Below are 16684 nucleotides of genomic sequence, written 5' to 3'. Positions count from 1 at the left end.
AAAATTTGCCCGTTTTCTCATTGGAAATAGGTACATTTCAAAATATCACTGTCCTGGTCACAAAAGCAAAGTTTGTGGGGAATAATAACCATTTTCTACACTTTTGAGGCATAAGCAATTAGGAAATAACACTTACTACCCAGGAGCAAAAATTGTGTTACATAGCGTTATATGTGCTCTTGAATTTTACATGAACAGCAAGAGACGCCTATTATTATGCATACATTTTTAATATTGGTGCTTTATTCCTTTGATTTGGCCATAATGTTGATGCTAAAAGTTATTTTTCAGCATAGTTTTAGAAACAAAATGTGTCTGTGCTTGAAGTCAGATCACTAATGCAGTTGTTTGAGGCAAGAGACAAATTTTTTTTGGAAGGCCTACTCTGTTTTCCTTGTTAGGATTGTCTGATGTAATAGCTTAGAAATATCCTTACTGTAATTCACTGCAGGACTTGTTTTGTTTGTGTGAAAATCCTAGAGCTCCCTCTAGTGGGGGCAAAAATGAAAGTCTGAGGAATCATTGAAATAACTGAGCTCTTGTTTACACAGTGAAGCAGCATTTGGATATCGAATGGTCCTCCCTGGTGGCCTAATGTTGTATTTGCGGGAATCTGGGGGGTTTTTTGTGTTTTTTTTTTTTTTTTTACAAGGATATTATGGGGAATACTGTACCTTAAGCAAATGATGTTAACACCGTTATATAAATCCGAGATCTATAATTCCTTTCCCATGACAGTTGTGATGAGTACGTGGTCCAGCTGGATGAGATGCAGCGACAGCTGGCAGCCGCGGAGGATGAGAAGAAGACCCTGAACTCGCTGCTCCGCATGGCCATCCAGCAGAAACTGGCCCTGACCCAGCGGCTGGAGGACCTCGAGTTTGACCACGAGCAGACCCGGCGGGGGGGGCGCAGCAAAACCTCGGCCAGGAGCAAGACCGCCTCGGCCAACCCCCATGTAAGTCACGGGCGCTCCTGCGCGGGCCGGCCAGAGGGCTCAGTCCTCACTAACCCCGTCTTCTGCAGTGAGAAATATAAAATATACTGCGACTAGGGAGGCGTCGGTCCCTCAAAGCTCATCTGAGGAACTGTACGGCCGTGACGTGCATCCATCCTGCGTAGATATAAAGCCCCACATGCTTAGCATTGCAATGACTTGTGTTGGTTTGCTGTTGAAATTGTTGGATTCCAGTGGTGTTAACTCCTGTTAGTTCAATATGTATGGGAATGCTGATAGGCAGGTAATGTGTAAAGCATGAAAATAGCTCTTTCCAGGTAAATTTCTTTTGCATTGGGTTTGCTATTGAATCGTTCATAGTAATGTTTGTGAGGGTAGCGGCTTTAATGTAAATGTGACCTTGGATATCTAATAGTGTGGGGCTACGACTTTGGTGTCTGGGTGTTAGTACAATGTTTACTGATATGTCCCTTCATCCTTTTAGCTTGCTACTAACACTGCTGGCCATAGTCTGAACTGCGCAAACGTGAGCTCTCCTCCCGGGCTGTAACAAAGCTTAAAGGTGTTAAGCAAAGTGGAACTGTGTCAGCTGTTCCATTGGCTTGCTACACATTCAAGTTGAACTGCATTTTTTCTTAACCCAAGGTGTGTAAGATTCCATTATCTCCTTCATACAAGCAGCAGTCTGCCATCTGGTACAAGTCATATTGTCAGGCATGCAGAATGATGAAAGTCAAATAAATCAATGATGCTCCCAAAGCACTCTAGGCTTTTTGTGCTGGTTTTCTAGCCTGGGTAAATTAATCTACATTTAAAAGACATAAAAGTAGCTTATGCAAAGAATTCAGCCTTCTAGGGAGATCATAGCCTCTGATATGTATAGGCTGTTTTTTATGACGCTTAAAGAAAGCCCATTTATATTTGGTCCTGTCACAAGCCAGGTTAATTTTATTAAGTACCACATGGAATTCCATCAAAATTAGAGATTTTCCTCAAAATCTATGAATAATCAGACAGGGCTATGATGGTATAAACCCCTTTGAGCTGTCAGTATAGTCTACATGTTAATGGGTTAAGAAAAAACTTTCTTTTTTCAACCTAAAGCAGAGCCAGAATAGTCTTGAGTGTTTTGTCTTAGAAGCTTCCCCAGCTTTTACATTTTGTTACAGCCCATCCCAGCTTCGGTTTGCACGTCCCATTCAGGCTGGGTTCTGTCTGACAATGTTGCATGTGTTTACACTAGAGATATATGCAAATTCATACTGGGGGGGGGGGGGGGGGGGGGGGGGGGGGGGGGGGGGGGGATTACAGATAATTTTGTAACAAAATTGTCCTGAAGCGGATTACAATTTTTTATATACAGCATATAATATGTTTTATGATAACATTTGTAATTGGTCGAATAAGGTGTTTCTTAAAATTTCTGATTGGGGGAACTAATTGATATGTGGGATCAAGGTGTCTTTATCTACTACTGTATATCCAGTATGGATATCCTCCAGTATTGACAGTATTCACAGTGCATTGCTTTCAGTATTGCGGTTAATGTTACTGTTGCTTCTCAGCTAATATTAACGTGTTCTTACTTGTACAAGCACAGATATCACAGTGCTCTACGTTACGATAAGAAACCGGTTTTGTACCCACAATTTTGAAAGGCTTTATCCATGATTCGACATGGGGCCTTTTTTTTGTAACAGCCATTCGGTCTCAAATCAATCTCAAAGTTACAAAAAGTGTACTTTTAAAAATGGGTGCCTGTACCTTTTCAACTATTAAAGATTATTATTAATTCTTCGATCCAAAAACTGTGAACAAATACCATTTAGTTTTGAATTGATATTGAGAGTTTTTCTTATCTGCAAGAGCACAAAAAAGGCACATTATTTTGGGTAAGATGCCGACATTTGGAAGTGCCTGTTAATCAAGTCATTTATTTCAATGTAAAGCCCTGTAGCGTTTTGTCTGTACGGCAGCTGACACTGTCTCTCTCTCTCTCGCTTCTCTCAAAGCAATGTGAGCTTCTGTCTTCTCTAAAGAAAGCTGTGGGTAGCTAAACTCTTAAGCTATTTCTAATGCTGTCTGTTGCTTCATCTGACTACCATTTCTTTTAGATTGTCAGCAGCTTGCTTCCTCTGCAGCGCCTATAAGTAGAACAGAGTTATCCCATTGTTAATGTCAGGTAATAATCAAGTATGTGTAAGCTGCCTCCTAGCCAAGGAGAACCCAGCGCGCTTTGCTTACTAACCAGCTTTACAAAAGTCCTTTGAAAAATCCCCTTTAGTATATACTGTGAGTTGTAGAAGTGACAAATTTACTTAAAAATGACGACATTTTAAAATTATTTGAGGAAAAAGTTTGAGTCATATTTGTAAGGAGGATTTTTCAAATCACTGTTTTTATATGCTGACAGCTTTTGGCTTGCTACCTAGTCAGTTGAAGCAAATGTAGGTGTGTTCAATTCATTTGTTAGCTCTTGTGGCTCATCATCACTTGAATGTTAGCTTTAATATTACTGATAAAAGCAGGGTTGAAGTGTAAAAACTTAGGCAAAGATGTATTTGTTTCATTTTAATAAATCCAATCAGGTTTTGTCTTTAAGGAAAACGCCAAGAATAATAATTCCCCAAAGAGATGGGAAGAAAGAAAAATGATTTTAATGTTCAATCCTGCTTTCCTTGTATGCTGCATAATCCTCAAAGGCCTTTATTATCTTCTTGTGGTAAATGCCTGCCACTACTTCTGCTTACAAAGAAAACAAAAATCAGGCATTTACAATTCTAATCATTTCTGCTCCATTTAGAAGCAGATTCGTGTTTTGCTTCCACTGTGTCAGGAGGCTTTAAAAAAAAAAAAAAATAATAATAATACAAAATGCATTTACTGATGGCTTCCCTGGAGCGTCTGTTCAGTGAATAAGCTGTCGCTCAAAATCTACCACAAACACTAATAAAATGATGTGGGGAAACTATTGCTTAGAGGTAATATTGTTCAGGATGTTTAGAGATTTAAAAGCTTTGTTTTATGTCCAGTGTTATCGCATGGCTAAAGCTACCATAAGCATTGATAGAAACTAGTTAACGCGCCACATTGTAGAATGAGATATTGAAAGGATTCCTCATTGAAATCACTGCAACAGTTCATAACAAGGCCCTGTATTGGCAGTCAGAAATGTGGTATAGGTTTGAATCAATGCCTATGAGCAGGACACAGCATGTGAACTTATTAAACCATTGCCTACCTCTGCTTGCAGGCTCTTTTCCAGCTGTTTTTGCTGTTTTTTTTTCAATAATATAATAGCAGCCTGCATGCAAAAATGACCTGCGTGGCAATGGAGAGCATAACGACTCCAACAATCCAATCCTTTTTGTATACCCTGTTCTCTCTTGTGCATGAGCACCATAGAGATTCATTACTTGTGAGGTTTCTGCTTCCTGCAAACAGCTACTTACTGACTTGGTAACCTTCGTAAGTAACATTCAGTTTGATCCTTGCACTTGCAAAAAAAGAATTGCGACTAGAAAGCCCTGATGATGGTGCTCAAGCTTTGGAAACTAACAGGTGTCTGCACTTTTATATTCGACTAACCTGGCTCCCAAAACCTGCTGTGCATTCACCTCTGTCTGATTACTTCAAAGTTATGGGTTTTGTTTTGCTAATGTAAATTTTTTTGTTTTTTCATTTTTCCAGTGATAGAGTAGATCCCGGAGATGGACTTTTCCCGACAATTGTACTGCAAACTTCCATTTCTTAAGCCTCCACAAAGTAGCCATTTGCACAGTTGATAGAGATAGTGGAAACCACTTGCAATTTTGTCTTTACACTTAAAAACTGAAACTAACCTGTTATAGGCCTGCATAAAGTATGGAACTCTTTCACAGTTTGTGAGCAAAACATAGCTTTACCATTTGAATGCTGCTGCAGGAACACAAAACTCACAAGTACTGGTGAAATTCAGTTTTGGTTTAGGGAGGTGGGGGTCGAATATGTTATAATTTACTGCAAGACTTCAAAGACAAGGGGTCGTTTTCTTCATGTGTTTCATTGCAATTACTCAGTGTTTTGTTTCTTAAACATTGTAACCTGTGCACTTTTGATATATTTACTATGGCTTCGTTTTTTATGAGTTCTTTACTTAGGAAAGGTATATAGTGCCGTGGTTTGTGACTCAGTTATTATTTTTATTATTCTTTTTAAAGATTAATACTTTTTGTTTTATTTTGTTAATTGTACTCTGTATCAGCATGTTACAGAGTTCATTCTTTAAATGTTTTTAGAATGGAGTTGCAACACAAACCAGAGTTCTGTCTGCTGTACTACAGTGAATTTATCAATTTAGAATATTAATAAGCTTTATGTTTTTGTTATTATTATTTACTGATGTTAAACTGCCATGTTATAAACTAAATCCAGGGTGAGCAAATTCTGGGATTTTTCGTATATTATTCTTAGGAATAGTTCAATGTAACAAGGAGAAAACTTGACGTTGTTCTGGTTTAAACGGTAATAGGCACTTGAAAACCATGAATAAAATAATTAGTATTACCTACGCGATTCCAGGATATCTGGATTCAGATGAAAGCAGTTTCACTGGTGAACAGAATTGTTTTACAAGTGCACCAAATAAATTCCAAATTGGAATTGTTTCATTCTCTCTTTGTTTACTGTGCCAAGTCTTGGTACATTTAGATATTTAAAAGAAACAAGGTAAGGAAATGTCATAGAGGACTGTGTGTTTTCCAGGGTGTGCTGTTTCAACGCCTTGTTTTTATTTTGTTGTTCATTCTTGCCAGTAGTGCCTTTAATAATTTCGAGGGAGAATCCTAGATTGGTTTAATTTTCAAAGGCAAGGAAGCTGCCCTACTGAGTCTTGGTTTTAAATGAATTTGAGGAGCAATAAGTGCAAAGAGAACTCTCCTTTGCATTGATAGAATTGTTGTAGTCTTGATATTTTTTTTAAATAAAATTGTAGGAAATTCTGTTGGCCAGTGATCCTGTAAAGATGCAGAACCGTGCAAATTCAGGGGTATTATGAAAAAGTTTTTTTTTTTTTTTTTTAACACTTTGAGAACCAAATCTAATGACTTTGGACTCCTAACGAACAAAACGATTCAATTCTCTTAACACTTTTGTGGTTGCAGGAGAGAATACTATCTGTAATATTAACGTATCTATAGCTTTGTATGGTGAAGGTCACGTGATATCTATAGCGTTGTTGGCAAATGTGAAAAGTGTATTTTATTCTTTTTGTTTTTGATTTTACACCCTACTTAACCATTGTAATTTCAGTAAACAGAAAACTGATTTTTGCATCAGCAAGCATGTCGCACCATTATATTGGTGCTGTTTGTTGAAGTGTTAAAACGTCAAGTTATTGATACAGTTTGAAAGGTTTTGTTTTAAATTAAGTGCAATTCAAATACTGTTATTTAAGTACATTAAAAAAAAAAAAGTTTTCTGTTTGCTGGAAAATATAGCATTGTGATTACTAGACGTGCAGACTTTATATTGTCATTTTCTGTTACAGTATTGATCCATATGAGAATTTGATACCTTTATATAAAAATAATGGCTGCATCTGTACGTTGGTATTAATTTGAAATGATGTCATGCAGTACTGTATTACTTTTATGTGCATTACCATTAGTGGCAAATCGGTCTCAACTTAATATCATATGCATGTACTCCATCCAAGGGACCTTTACACAGATCTGAAAACAAGGATATATTCATTGAAATGTTGAGGGGGGAAAAAAACAAACAAACGTAAACTCACAGAAGTTTAAAAAGAATAACTTTAGGCTTTAATGTATTACTTTCAAACTAATCCAAAAATGTGTTTTGTTTTGTTTTGTCTAGAAAGACTGTCTGTGTAAAGGTAGTCATATTGGCTATAGCAATAAATGTGACTAAAAAGTAGTTGTTTCCAGTGTGTGTGTGTGTTTTTTTTTTTTTTTAACATGAAGACATTCTAGCTCTGAAGAGTCTGCTTTTCCGCGTTACAGCATGGTTAACTTATCTAACCCAAGGAATCAGCACTGAGTACAGCTATTCTTTATCTGATTACAATGAAAGAATGAAAGTCATAACCAGATTCACTTACAAAATGAGAGTGTTCAGTACCTCAGTCAATGTGCTTCATTTTCAAATTCTATTAGAACATCAGGTATCTTTATAAGTTATCAAAAACAATACACACAAACATCAAATCCCCAAAACAAAGATGTCTATTTCCAGGAAGGCTCAGTCCACAGGCTTTCTGGTGATCCTCTTGTTCAGCTAAACTGAAGCACCATCACTGGAGGTTATAGCCTGGTGGAGCCCAGTTGGCCTTTGTCTTGAATTTCTCCATCGGAAGGTGTTCAGTCAGTGTTCTCCAACAGATTCCAGATCCTACATCACTGGTTACTGAGAACCCACTGAACATTCCCATTCAGAACGGTTTGTGAGCCACTGTCTGAAGTGTTCCGAATGAGTTAATTAAATCTGCCAGCAGGGGGCACAAGGGAAACCACAACTGGAAAGTAATGCTATGACTAGTGTTGGACCAGTCAGAATGAGTATATGTACAACACACTATATGCCACTACGCTGCTGTTGAAATTACACACGACATTAAACAAATGAGATGTGCACCAAACAGAAAACAAAGTAATAATATAATCATCCAGATCTTGAGATGCAGTGTGGGTTCTGGTTGCATACAGTTTCAGAACAAGAGCTGGACTGTAGGTGAGGTGATTTTATTTCTATAACCACTAGAGCAGTCTCCCAAAGCTTTGAGGTTTTAATACAAATTAGATTTCTGTGGCAAAATCTGAACTGGGCAAAAGTCACAGTGATAGCCAATGACATAATCGTATTGCTACAATGGGATCATTGATACCAGTCCTGCCTCAAAGCATTTTTTTCAAGTTAGATCTAAAGACTGAAGTAGCTAAACTATTCCATAATGATACTAAGCCCCACTGTCCTATGCAAAGGCAGTCACACAAGCATGTGCGAGTTGTGAATAGGACAATGGCTCACTTTTTGCAAACATTTAGTCAAATTACCATGCAGCAACTCATACAGCCACCAGGGGTGGCTACACAAAAACATTCCATGATTTTGGAGGTGCAGTGTCACACGTTGAAGGAGCATACTTGTTGCAAAATGGATTTGCTGCTGATTTAATGGTGGGTATTTGGAAAATATACTTTTACACTTCTTTATACCAGCTGGATGTCCACCAGTAAGCTTTTGCTTATCTCCCACTCGCCAGCCATTGCTGGGATATCCAGCAGGTATGCTGTATGGGAAATACTGAATTGTTAACTTCAGTGAATCACAAAAATCATAAAAAAAGGAAGAAGGGGGCTCCTGAGTGGCGCATCCAGTAAAGGCGCTCTACGTGAGTGCAGGATGTGCCCTATAGCCTGGACGTTGCCAGTTCCAGTCTGGGCTATTCTACAGCCGACCGTGGACGGGAGTTCCCAGGAGGCGGCGCCCAATTGGCTGAGCGTCGCTGGGGAGGGAGGCAAAGGTGTCCTCGGCTCACCGCACACCAGCGACCCCTGTAGTCTGGCAGGGCGCCTGCGGGCTTGCCTGTTAGCTGCCCGGCAGCTGCGTTGTCCTCCGGCATTGTAGCTCCTGGGTGGCTGGATGGTGAATCCACAGTGTGTAAAGAATAGGTCGGCTGACGACACGCACCTCGGAGGACAGCGTGTGTTCGTCTTCGCCCTCCCGAGTCAGCGCAGGGGTGGTAATGACTAAATTAAAAAAAAAAAAAAAAAAAGGAAGGCGGCTGTGTAACACCCTACAGGCTTGTGTTCTTCACTGTCAACTTCAAAATAACAAAACTCGCAAGAGAGCAAGATTACAGAAAGTGGAAATGCACACTCTCTTGGTTTATTTTCTTTGCCACAGTTCTGGAAAAATAGTAGCAAGTACCAAGCACTTTTGTTTTACCTTGTAATAAAATTCTTAGGAACAACAAATAAATATGTCTGCAATGCCTTTCTGTTTTTCAACGCAGGAGCAAAGACGTATAGAGAAGGAAAAAAAAGACTAATCTGAGAGCACTAATGTAACACCCATCAGTGGCTCTGCTGGTACTGTGTATATACAAAATAGCTCCTATCGCTAAAAAACTGGAACATGGAAACTGTATAGCAACTGTGCATGTTACTTCTCATAACAGACTAAATGCAATCAAATCACATGCATCTGACAATGACTGTGTTCACTAAGATTCCTATTCGGGTTGTCTCTTTCATTGTAAAATAATGTATATTTTCATTATGTAGATGCAGGCCCTGATAGCAGTTAGACATTCCTGTACTAGTTCTATTAAGAAATACACTTCCAAAAAAAGTATGGGCATTGCATGGGATCTAAATTAGAATGTTTAATTTCAAATCTGCTTGATTGTTGCCTTTCTAAACAAGGTCACATAATTACAAACTGTATAAAAAAGCCATGAATTGTATGGGCGGTGTGTGGACACAGTCACAGCTATCAATCACATCATTCACTGCTGAAGTTCTTTCTGAAACATCCTTGAGTGACATCATTAACCTAAAGGTTTGACTTAATAAAAAAAGTTCTGGAAAAAAAAAAAAAAAAAAAAAAAAACTGGGAGTTTATGTACTGTGGGATTCACTCTGAACCACAGCCCTAACTGTAAAACACAAAGAGACCTTGTATTTCCAGCATAGCTCGTCATGTGCTGATGGGAGCACATGAGTGTTGCAAAAGATATTCCATGCAGCATCAGAGAAACAGTTTGTAAAACTATATGTCTTAACATGAGCAGGTTTCTCTTCTATTACAGAAAACAAATGACCTGCAATGATCAAAGCTCTTTTAAATAATAATCTGGCAAACAGAATGCTATGCCAGCCTCAATCACTGTGCAAATGATCATCTACAGCACAGTATGTGACTGCAGGCTTGTAGTATTGCTGTGCCCCACTCTTGTTATAATTTGTGCGTTTGTAAGCTTGGGGGAACGAGTACAGTCAAAATCACAAGGTCTCTGTTTTGAAAGATAACAAGAAAAATGTGCCCACTAGGCCATCATAACATAATCTTTGAGTCAACTCTTTTTTTGTAAAGAGAAACCCTCTGGCATGAAATTTCACAAACACATAACCAATAATTCATTTTTATAAAATCATAGTATTAGGATGAAAACTAAAGACACATCTAGAGCTTGAACAGTTAGCTGCCTAGAGCGCTGTGCCATCATCAGATCTACGGCATCAATTTGAACGGCATAGGGTACCTCAATGCATATTCATAAAGCACTAGCATGCCTGGAAATGCATTATCGGGTGTTCCATTGCATTATGACAATGGCTTGGTATTTGTTATGCTGTACTTTCGCAGAGAAGAGAAACAGATTTAAAGAACGATTCTGTATTTGAATATCCACTGACATTCAGGTGACACTTTAGTAAGCTATTAACAGTCTTATAGTATGAATAGAAAAAATTAAACTGAATTACAATACACATGTTAAATAATGTTTTATATATATATATATATATATATATATATATATATATATATATATATATAGATAGATAGATAGATAGATAGATAGATAGATAGATAGATAGATAGATAGCCTTTACAGTATGTATCCTAAGTGTTACCTCCATTTGAATGTTTTTTTTTTTTGTTTGTTTGTTTTTTTTACCACATTTACAACATCTGTTTCCGTGTCTACTAATATACTACATTACATTTCTGAATGTTATTGATTTGGCCAGGTCAGTATGCTAGACTGTGATTCATTCAGGTGTGTTTACCTGGAGTTTACAGGCAGTAGATATGGGTGTAAGGTCAATGAAGGACGTCTCCATACCATGATCCCGCCCCCAAAGTGGAGCCCCAGTTTCCAATGAGGAGTATTCAATGGGTTACACAGGTTTGAAAGTGACAGTATGACCCTGTTGAAGCCATTCTATTGTCACCCCTTGTTTTCAATAAATGGCTGTTCTGTTCCAGGCACTGCTAATCCATCCTCTCAGTTCTGGTGACATCAATGACATTTGAAGGTAGCTGTCACTCTTGATTCCTTTTTTTTTTCTTTCTAACAGCAGGAATTTCATTGCAGGTTTAAATGTACATTCAAGACAATGCACTCAGACCATTAACAAAACCAGACAACTTGCCTCCAGCACTCAAATTCTGCTACATGAAGTTACTGAAGCATTGCAATCTCTAGGCAGTGCTTCGCTTGAATATGATGCTGCAATTTTTTTGGCAAACTGTTTCTTAAGAAAATAGTAATAAATAACGAAATAAAGAGCAATGTAAATTTTGTGTTTACCAAATATTATCATCTTAAGCAACTGCTTGGTAAATATGAGAGCGTGCACTCTTTACAGAACAGTGAGAAAGGCTGATAATGTTAAGGTTGCTTTGGTTTGCCTTCAGATTAAATGAAATGGTCTTTAGTGAAACACATTTTAATGCCTTCTCTTTCATGTAGAAATTGATCAAAGCATTGCAGTTCATAGTGTGCTGATTAAAGAAAGGTCCAGGGAAGTTTTTGTTTAATCTTATTTCAGATAGAATGGTTTTTTTTTTTTTTTTAAATAATGAAGGTGGCTTGAAGCCCTGCTGGTGTAATCAATCGGGCTCTTAATACTTCTGAGCAGACCCAGCAAACCCCCTCTTGTCCTTCACATTGCCCAGCCTGCATTGCTGTGCTGCCTTCACTACTGCTCACCACCATATCCTGTGTGGGCTGCATTATACTGCTCTACTGTCTCTCGGATCGCATTACCATACAGAGAAAGTCAACACATCCTTTAGTTTTTCATCTAAGTGTGTTTGCATAAAATAAAAGAGGTCCTCTGAACCTTAAAAACTAGAAAAGACTGGCAAATGGGATCTTTGAACGGGTTTGAAACAAAATGTACCTGCATCATTTCTCTACTGCTATCTGTCAATTCACTAACAAACAAATTAGAAACATACCGCAAAAGCCAATAAAAAATAAGTACAATCCCACACTACGTATTTGCAAGTTAGTTTGTTCAACAAAAGAAATAAAATGAATCAAATCTTGGAAAACTTGAATAGTGTGGATCAATAAGAAAAACAGCAAAGTGTGCAACCAAGTTCTCTCTGCTGTCCTGAATCAGAAGGATAACGGTTTGTTGGAACATTCCTGGCTGGTTGGCAATAATTGAGAGAGACAATCACTTTCTTCATAGACACACACAATCTGCTGGGGGGACCTGAGTGTTTAATTCCCATGATAATGGTTCCAGTCACTGAACACAGGTTTAAATCTGACAAGGACTAGCATCACTGCAGGCCATTACCATTGGGTGGCTTTTAAAGGTTAATTGCAATGGCGGCACAGCAGATGGGGTTATGCAGCTATTGCGCTTGAGGTGCTTGAGCAGGACAGTGATGGAGGAGTGTTGTACAACGGGACCTCATATCTCTCCTGGCCATGACCCTCCATGTCACTGGGTCTGACGATCTCCTTATGATCACTTTTCCACATGCAACATATTGTTTAATGACTTTTTGCTTCATTTGAATGTATAAGTCATCTACACAATAATGCCAACTAGAAAAAAAAAACAAGACACATTAGGGTTGCTCCATATGAGTATTCAAGTCTCATAATAGAACAGGCATATGAGTTTCAAATTCAAAAGGTAAAGCACAAGAAAAGAATAACTTCAGAATGGAAGCTAGTGTTTATTCACTGTGTGCATACAGGGCCAGCACAGATACAGCACTTTTAGTTAATAGCATTGTAATAAGGGGACCAGTGATAATGTTCCTAATGCTAATAAGAGATACAAGATTGATTCTAAAGCTTTGGTCCCCTTTTACAGAAACCGCTCGACTTTGTCTTGTCAAGGACTGTATAAGAAAGCTTGTACTTTATGAAAATAGTACATATACAACATACTACAACCACTATACTTAAAGTGTGTATGCTATAAATGTATGTACCAGAAAGACTGTATAACACATAAGTATAATATTACTAAATGGAAGGGTCATTGTAAACAATTGTAAGCTGGAGCCAACAGCATGAGGCTCACTTGATAACATCTCTAACCACAGGGTTCTAAATCCCTCAGGTGAAGGTATGCCTTGTGATTTAGCCCTCATGGTTTACTCAACACACCCATGGCTACATGGACGTGTTCCACCATTCCCACTACTGCATCCATTTAATTGGTCATAAACAGTCCCAGTCTTCAATTGGTTCTGATTTGTAAAGCTAAATGACCAGCATGACTAATTATGTAACTCAATGATTAGAAGGTTCTGTAATAGTCCAGTGTCAAGCACCAAGGCCATATTCAACAAAGAAGGGCCTGCATTCTTAACCAAGGAGGGGCTGAAACTAGAGTGACACTCTGGATCAAATCTTTTCTTGTTTTATTTCTTTTGCTAATGTAGCAGAGCTGCCTGTGCACATCTGAAATGTCTAAGAGACCAGCATAATCATGTTACTGCAGTGGTGAGCAGTGTGCACGCTGATGGAAGGAGAACCATGTTAATCCTCTTTTGTGCTGTTTCTTTAAAGTCTTGTCTGTTGCAACTTCCTTTAAGTCTGGGGTTATCAGTGGTTTAGCGTTGTCAACCGAAGTGCACATCGAACCATGTCCACAGCTAGATAACAAACCAAGCTGACCTGCTACTCATAGCGCATCGTCTGTATTTCTCAGTGGCAGAAGCTGAACGCATTTGTTATCTTTGCTTAATTTTCTATGACCGCTTATGTGTTTAAAACTATTACATCTAAGATTTTCCTTTAAGAGATTCAGGGACAGACAGCCACACATCATGAAAATGCTATTTTGAAATTCCTTATAAAATACTGGATAACTGCTGCCTTGTATTGGTTGCTGTGTTGCCGTATGCATTGACTGTGACTGACTGTTTGTCTGTCTGTGTTATCTCTTCTATGACCTTGTCTCCAAATGGACAATAATGAAGTGCTTAACTTTACCGCCCAATAGATAAAACTACAGCTGTTGAGATCCTGACCCACACGTCTGTGGATGTGTCAGTGTGGTAGTGTAGTCTGGGACACGGTCGACCTTACAGGTTTTCACACTGTCACTCAGACACAACAGCGGCGGCTGGAAAGAGATTGTAAAACAAAGCATGGCATTGAGCTCAGAAGCCTCTGAGTGTTTTATGTGCAGCTTTTCAAAATGACCGTAATGGGAATCTCAGATAACCCTATCAAGGACACTCCATTGAAAGACACTGACGGACTTGACACCCACTGACAGTAGCTTGAAATCCGGAGCGGTCAATAGCCTATCAAGTGAAGTCTTCACAGAAGAGTCAGGTATGCAGGAACTCCGCATAGCACTGTGTAGAGGACTGTTTTTATTGTTATCTTTTTCTGGTTAAGCATACAAAACAAGAAAAGGTCATACACAGACATTTTTATAAACATTCCACACACAAAAAAAAAAACTTTAAAAAGTTGATAGACAGATTTCAAAAAAACTGGACCTTTGGATTGTGATTCTCAAGAGCGCGCTGCGGGGTCGAGCACGGACACATTTCTGCACAACACGCTAGCTAGACACGCTTCAGCAGAGACGAGAGACCCAGAGCAGTCTCAGATCTGTTGTGAATGTTTAGATAAATGACAGCAAGGAAGCCGAATATAATAAGAAAGATGAACGCCGAATGAATGGTATTTTAGATCAGAACGATGTGGTTTCTTTAGTTGTGCAGTGGGGAAATGCAGTTGGAAAGATAAGGCAAAAGTTCAGTTTTTTTTAAGCAGTTACTCCTTCCTTCCCCTGATGTGTCTCAGAATCACGGGCTGAGCAGAAGCAACTTCCAGACGGACCCACAATCCCGCTTGGGAGTGATTACAGGCTAACACAACACGGATAAACATCGTCTCCAGGATGCAGGGGGTGACCACTGGTAAGTAATTCATAGGTACTCCGTGCAAAAAATGTTTTAAAAAAGTTGTTTAAAAACAAAAAGCAATGCCCCAAATAAATATTTACATTTGTGAAGTAGCAGTACTGTATCACTTACCGCAAAACTGTTAGTTAGAGTTACTTTGTATTATTCCACGTGTTGTTTTGTTTGATTGTATTAACATTTTATTATTTAATTTATACTGAGCAAATATTGTTAAATTTAGCTTCAAAATAGGGTTAATATCAATATGCAATAGTACTTGCTGTCAAAACTACTGTGTATGGTTGACTAGCTGTTTTATTGTATACGTTACGTATTTTTTTCCAGCACTACATAGTACTGTACTGTACATTGTATTTTTTATATATAATTCTCAAGTAGCCTAAGTGAGGTTTTTTTTATAAAAACATGTGGCTTGGAAATTGTTTGGCAAGTTAACAAAAATGAATGTGCCAATCCTCAAGTGAACAACTCTAACGTCAATTTACAATTTTACATGCATTTTAACAACTGCTGAAACGGGAGAGTACAAATAAAGCATTCCCATTTTCAAGAAAGATTCGTTGTGTTCATTTGTATGCAGCATATTAAATAATTCATAACTTGGCCAAAACAGCAAACAGTATTTATTTTATTGATGGCTTAAATCAGATTTGAGCTACATTGACATCTGTACAAATGCATTTCTGTATCTACCATATACACACACTGCAGAAAGTGAAACGCTTTACACAATATTGGGTGAATAGTTATCACACCATGCGGGGTGCATACCAGTGTTAAAGCCAGTTAATTCACGATTATTATTATGTACAGTTGTTTATCTATCTATCCATCTATCTATCTATCAATCTAATTAGATTCCATTATAAATATGTTTATTTGCTATTCCCTATTTAAGTATAAATGCTAAAGTCAGAGACAAAAAATAAACAAACATACTGTCATTTTGAAACAGAGGAAACCTCAATCCAGGACGTATTTAATAGTGTTGTTAAAAATATAAAAAATGATAAATGGAATGAACCCAGTACTTGCTGTATGTAGCCATCAGCATGTTAGAAATGATGCCGGCCATCTGAGTTACTAAGGCTTTGTGGTCACAATAGCTTCCTGTTACTTTATTGTAAAACGTTTGCATTGCTTTGGGATGTTGTGCAGAGCTGTCCAAAGCTGTTAAAGCCTTGCTACCTTTTTCATTGTAGTTGAGAAGGACCTATTGTACGCTTTCATTGAAGACTGAATGCGCTCATGGCTTTTTACAGAGGCTGGGGCTTTCTAGTTTGCACTTGGAGCAGGCTGAGCAGTGATTCTGCTGTCCAGACAGCTGTGCAGCTGTCAAATGAAATCAAGTTTGAAGGAATTCAGTAGTCATGGCAACAATCCAGTAAAAGTCTTTGGGGTTCGGAAAATTAACACACAAAACATTATCAGAAATGTGCATATGAAACGTAGATTTTGGCCTTAGTGTTACACTACTTAGTAATTGAAATATTAGTAGCTATATATATATATATATATATATATATATATATATATATATATATATATTTACTATTCAGTATGTATTCCTAATCTATTGTACAAATGAAGATAGCAATTGTTTAAGTGTAACTACAGTAGCTGTACCAGCAGGGTCGGTTCTGTTTTGTGACCTTAACTGCCATCAAGTGTGAATCAGCTTTGTTCCCTGTGCTCTGGGCTGGATTGGAAATGAAGAATAGGCAGTGTAGCCTACTGTATACTGTAAAGCATGAGAGCCCCACATTGCAACAGCACAGCAACTTGCCAGGATGA

The 16684-nt window shown here is 38.2% G+C and overlaps 2 protein-coding genes across 5 annotated transcripts in view; both read left to right on the top strand.

Annotated features, from left to right (window-relative positions):
• Positions 1–6877, top strand: part of LOC121328503 (protein bicaudal D homolog 2-like) — a 51628-nt gene extending 44751 nt beyond the window's left edge. Inside the window, exons 7-9 of one of the 3 annotated variants that reach the window (XM_041273189.1) lie at positions 739–958; positions 3073–3140; positions 4649–6877. In XM_041273189.1, coding sequence (XP_041129123.1) covers positions 739–958; positions 3073–3108 — 256 coding nt within the window. In that variant the 3' untranslated portion in view covers positions 3109–3140; positions 4649–6877. Of the gene's footprint in view, positions 1–738; positions 2214–3072; positions 3141–4648 lie in introns of those variants that run through there. The other 2 variants (XM_041273190.1, XM_041273188.1) reach the window with 2 other exon arrangements.
• A 7660-nt stretch (positions 6878–14537) lies between these two features.
• The window catches only part of LOC121328727 (FYVE, RhoGEF and PH domain-containing protein 3-like), a 55593-nt gene continuing 53446 nt past the window's right edge, over positions 14538–16684 (top strand). Inside the window, exon 1 of one of the 2 annotated variants that reach the window (XM_041273726.1) lies at positions 14538–14884. In XM_041273726.1, coding sequence (XP_041129660.1) covers positions 14866–14884 — 19 coding nt within the window. In that variant the 5' untranslated portion in view covers positions 14538–14865. The remainder of the gene's footprint in view (positions 14885–16684) is intronic. The other variant, XM_041273727.1, reaches the window with a different exon arrangement.

The sequence above is a fragment of the Polyodon spathula genome, chromosome 16 (genome assembly GCF_017654505.1).
Source record: "Polyodon spathula isolate WHYD16114869_AA chromosome 16, ASM1765450v1, whole genome shotgun sequence".
NCBI classification, from domain to species: domain Eukaryota; kingdom Metazoa; phylum Chordata; class Actinopteri; order Acipenseriformes; family Polyodontidae; genus Polyodon; species Polyodon spathula.
Note: the sequence above shows the minus strand (reverse complement) of the source record. Positions and strands in the feature narration are given on the sequence as shown.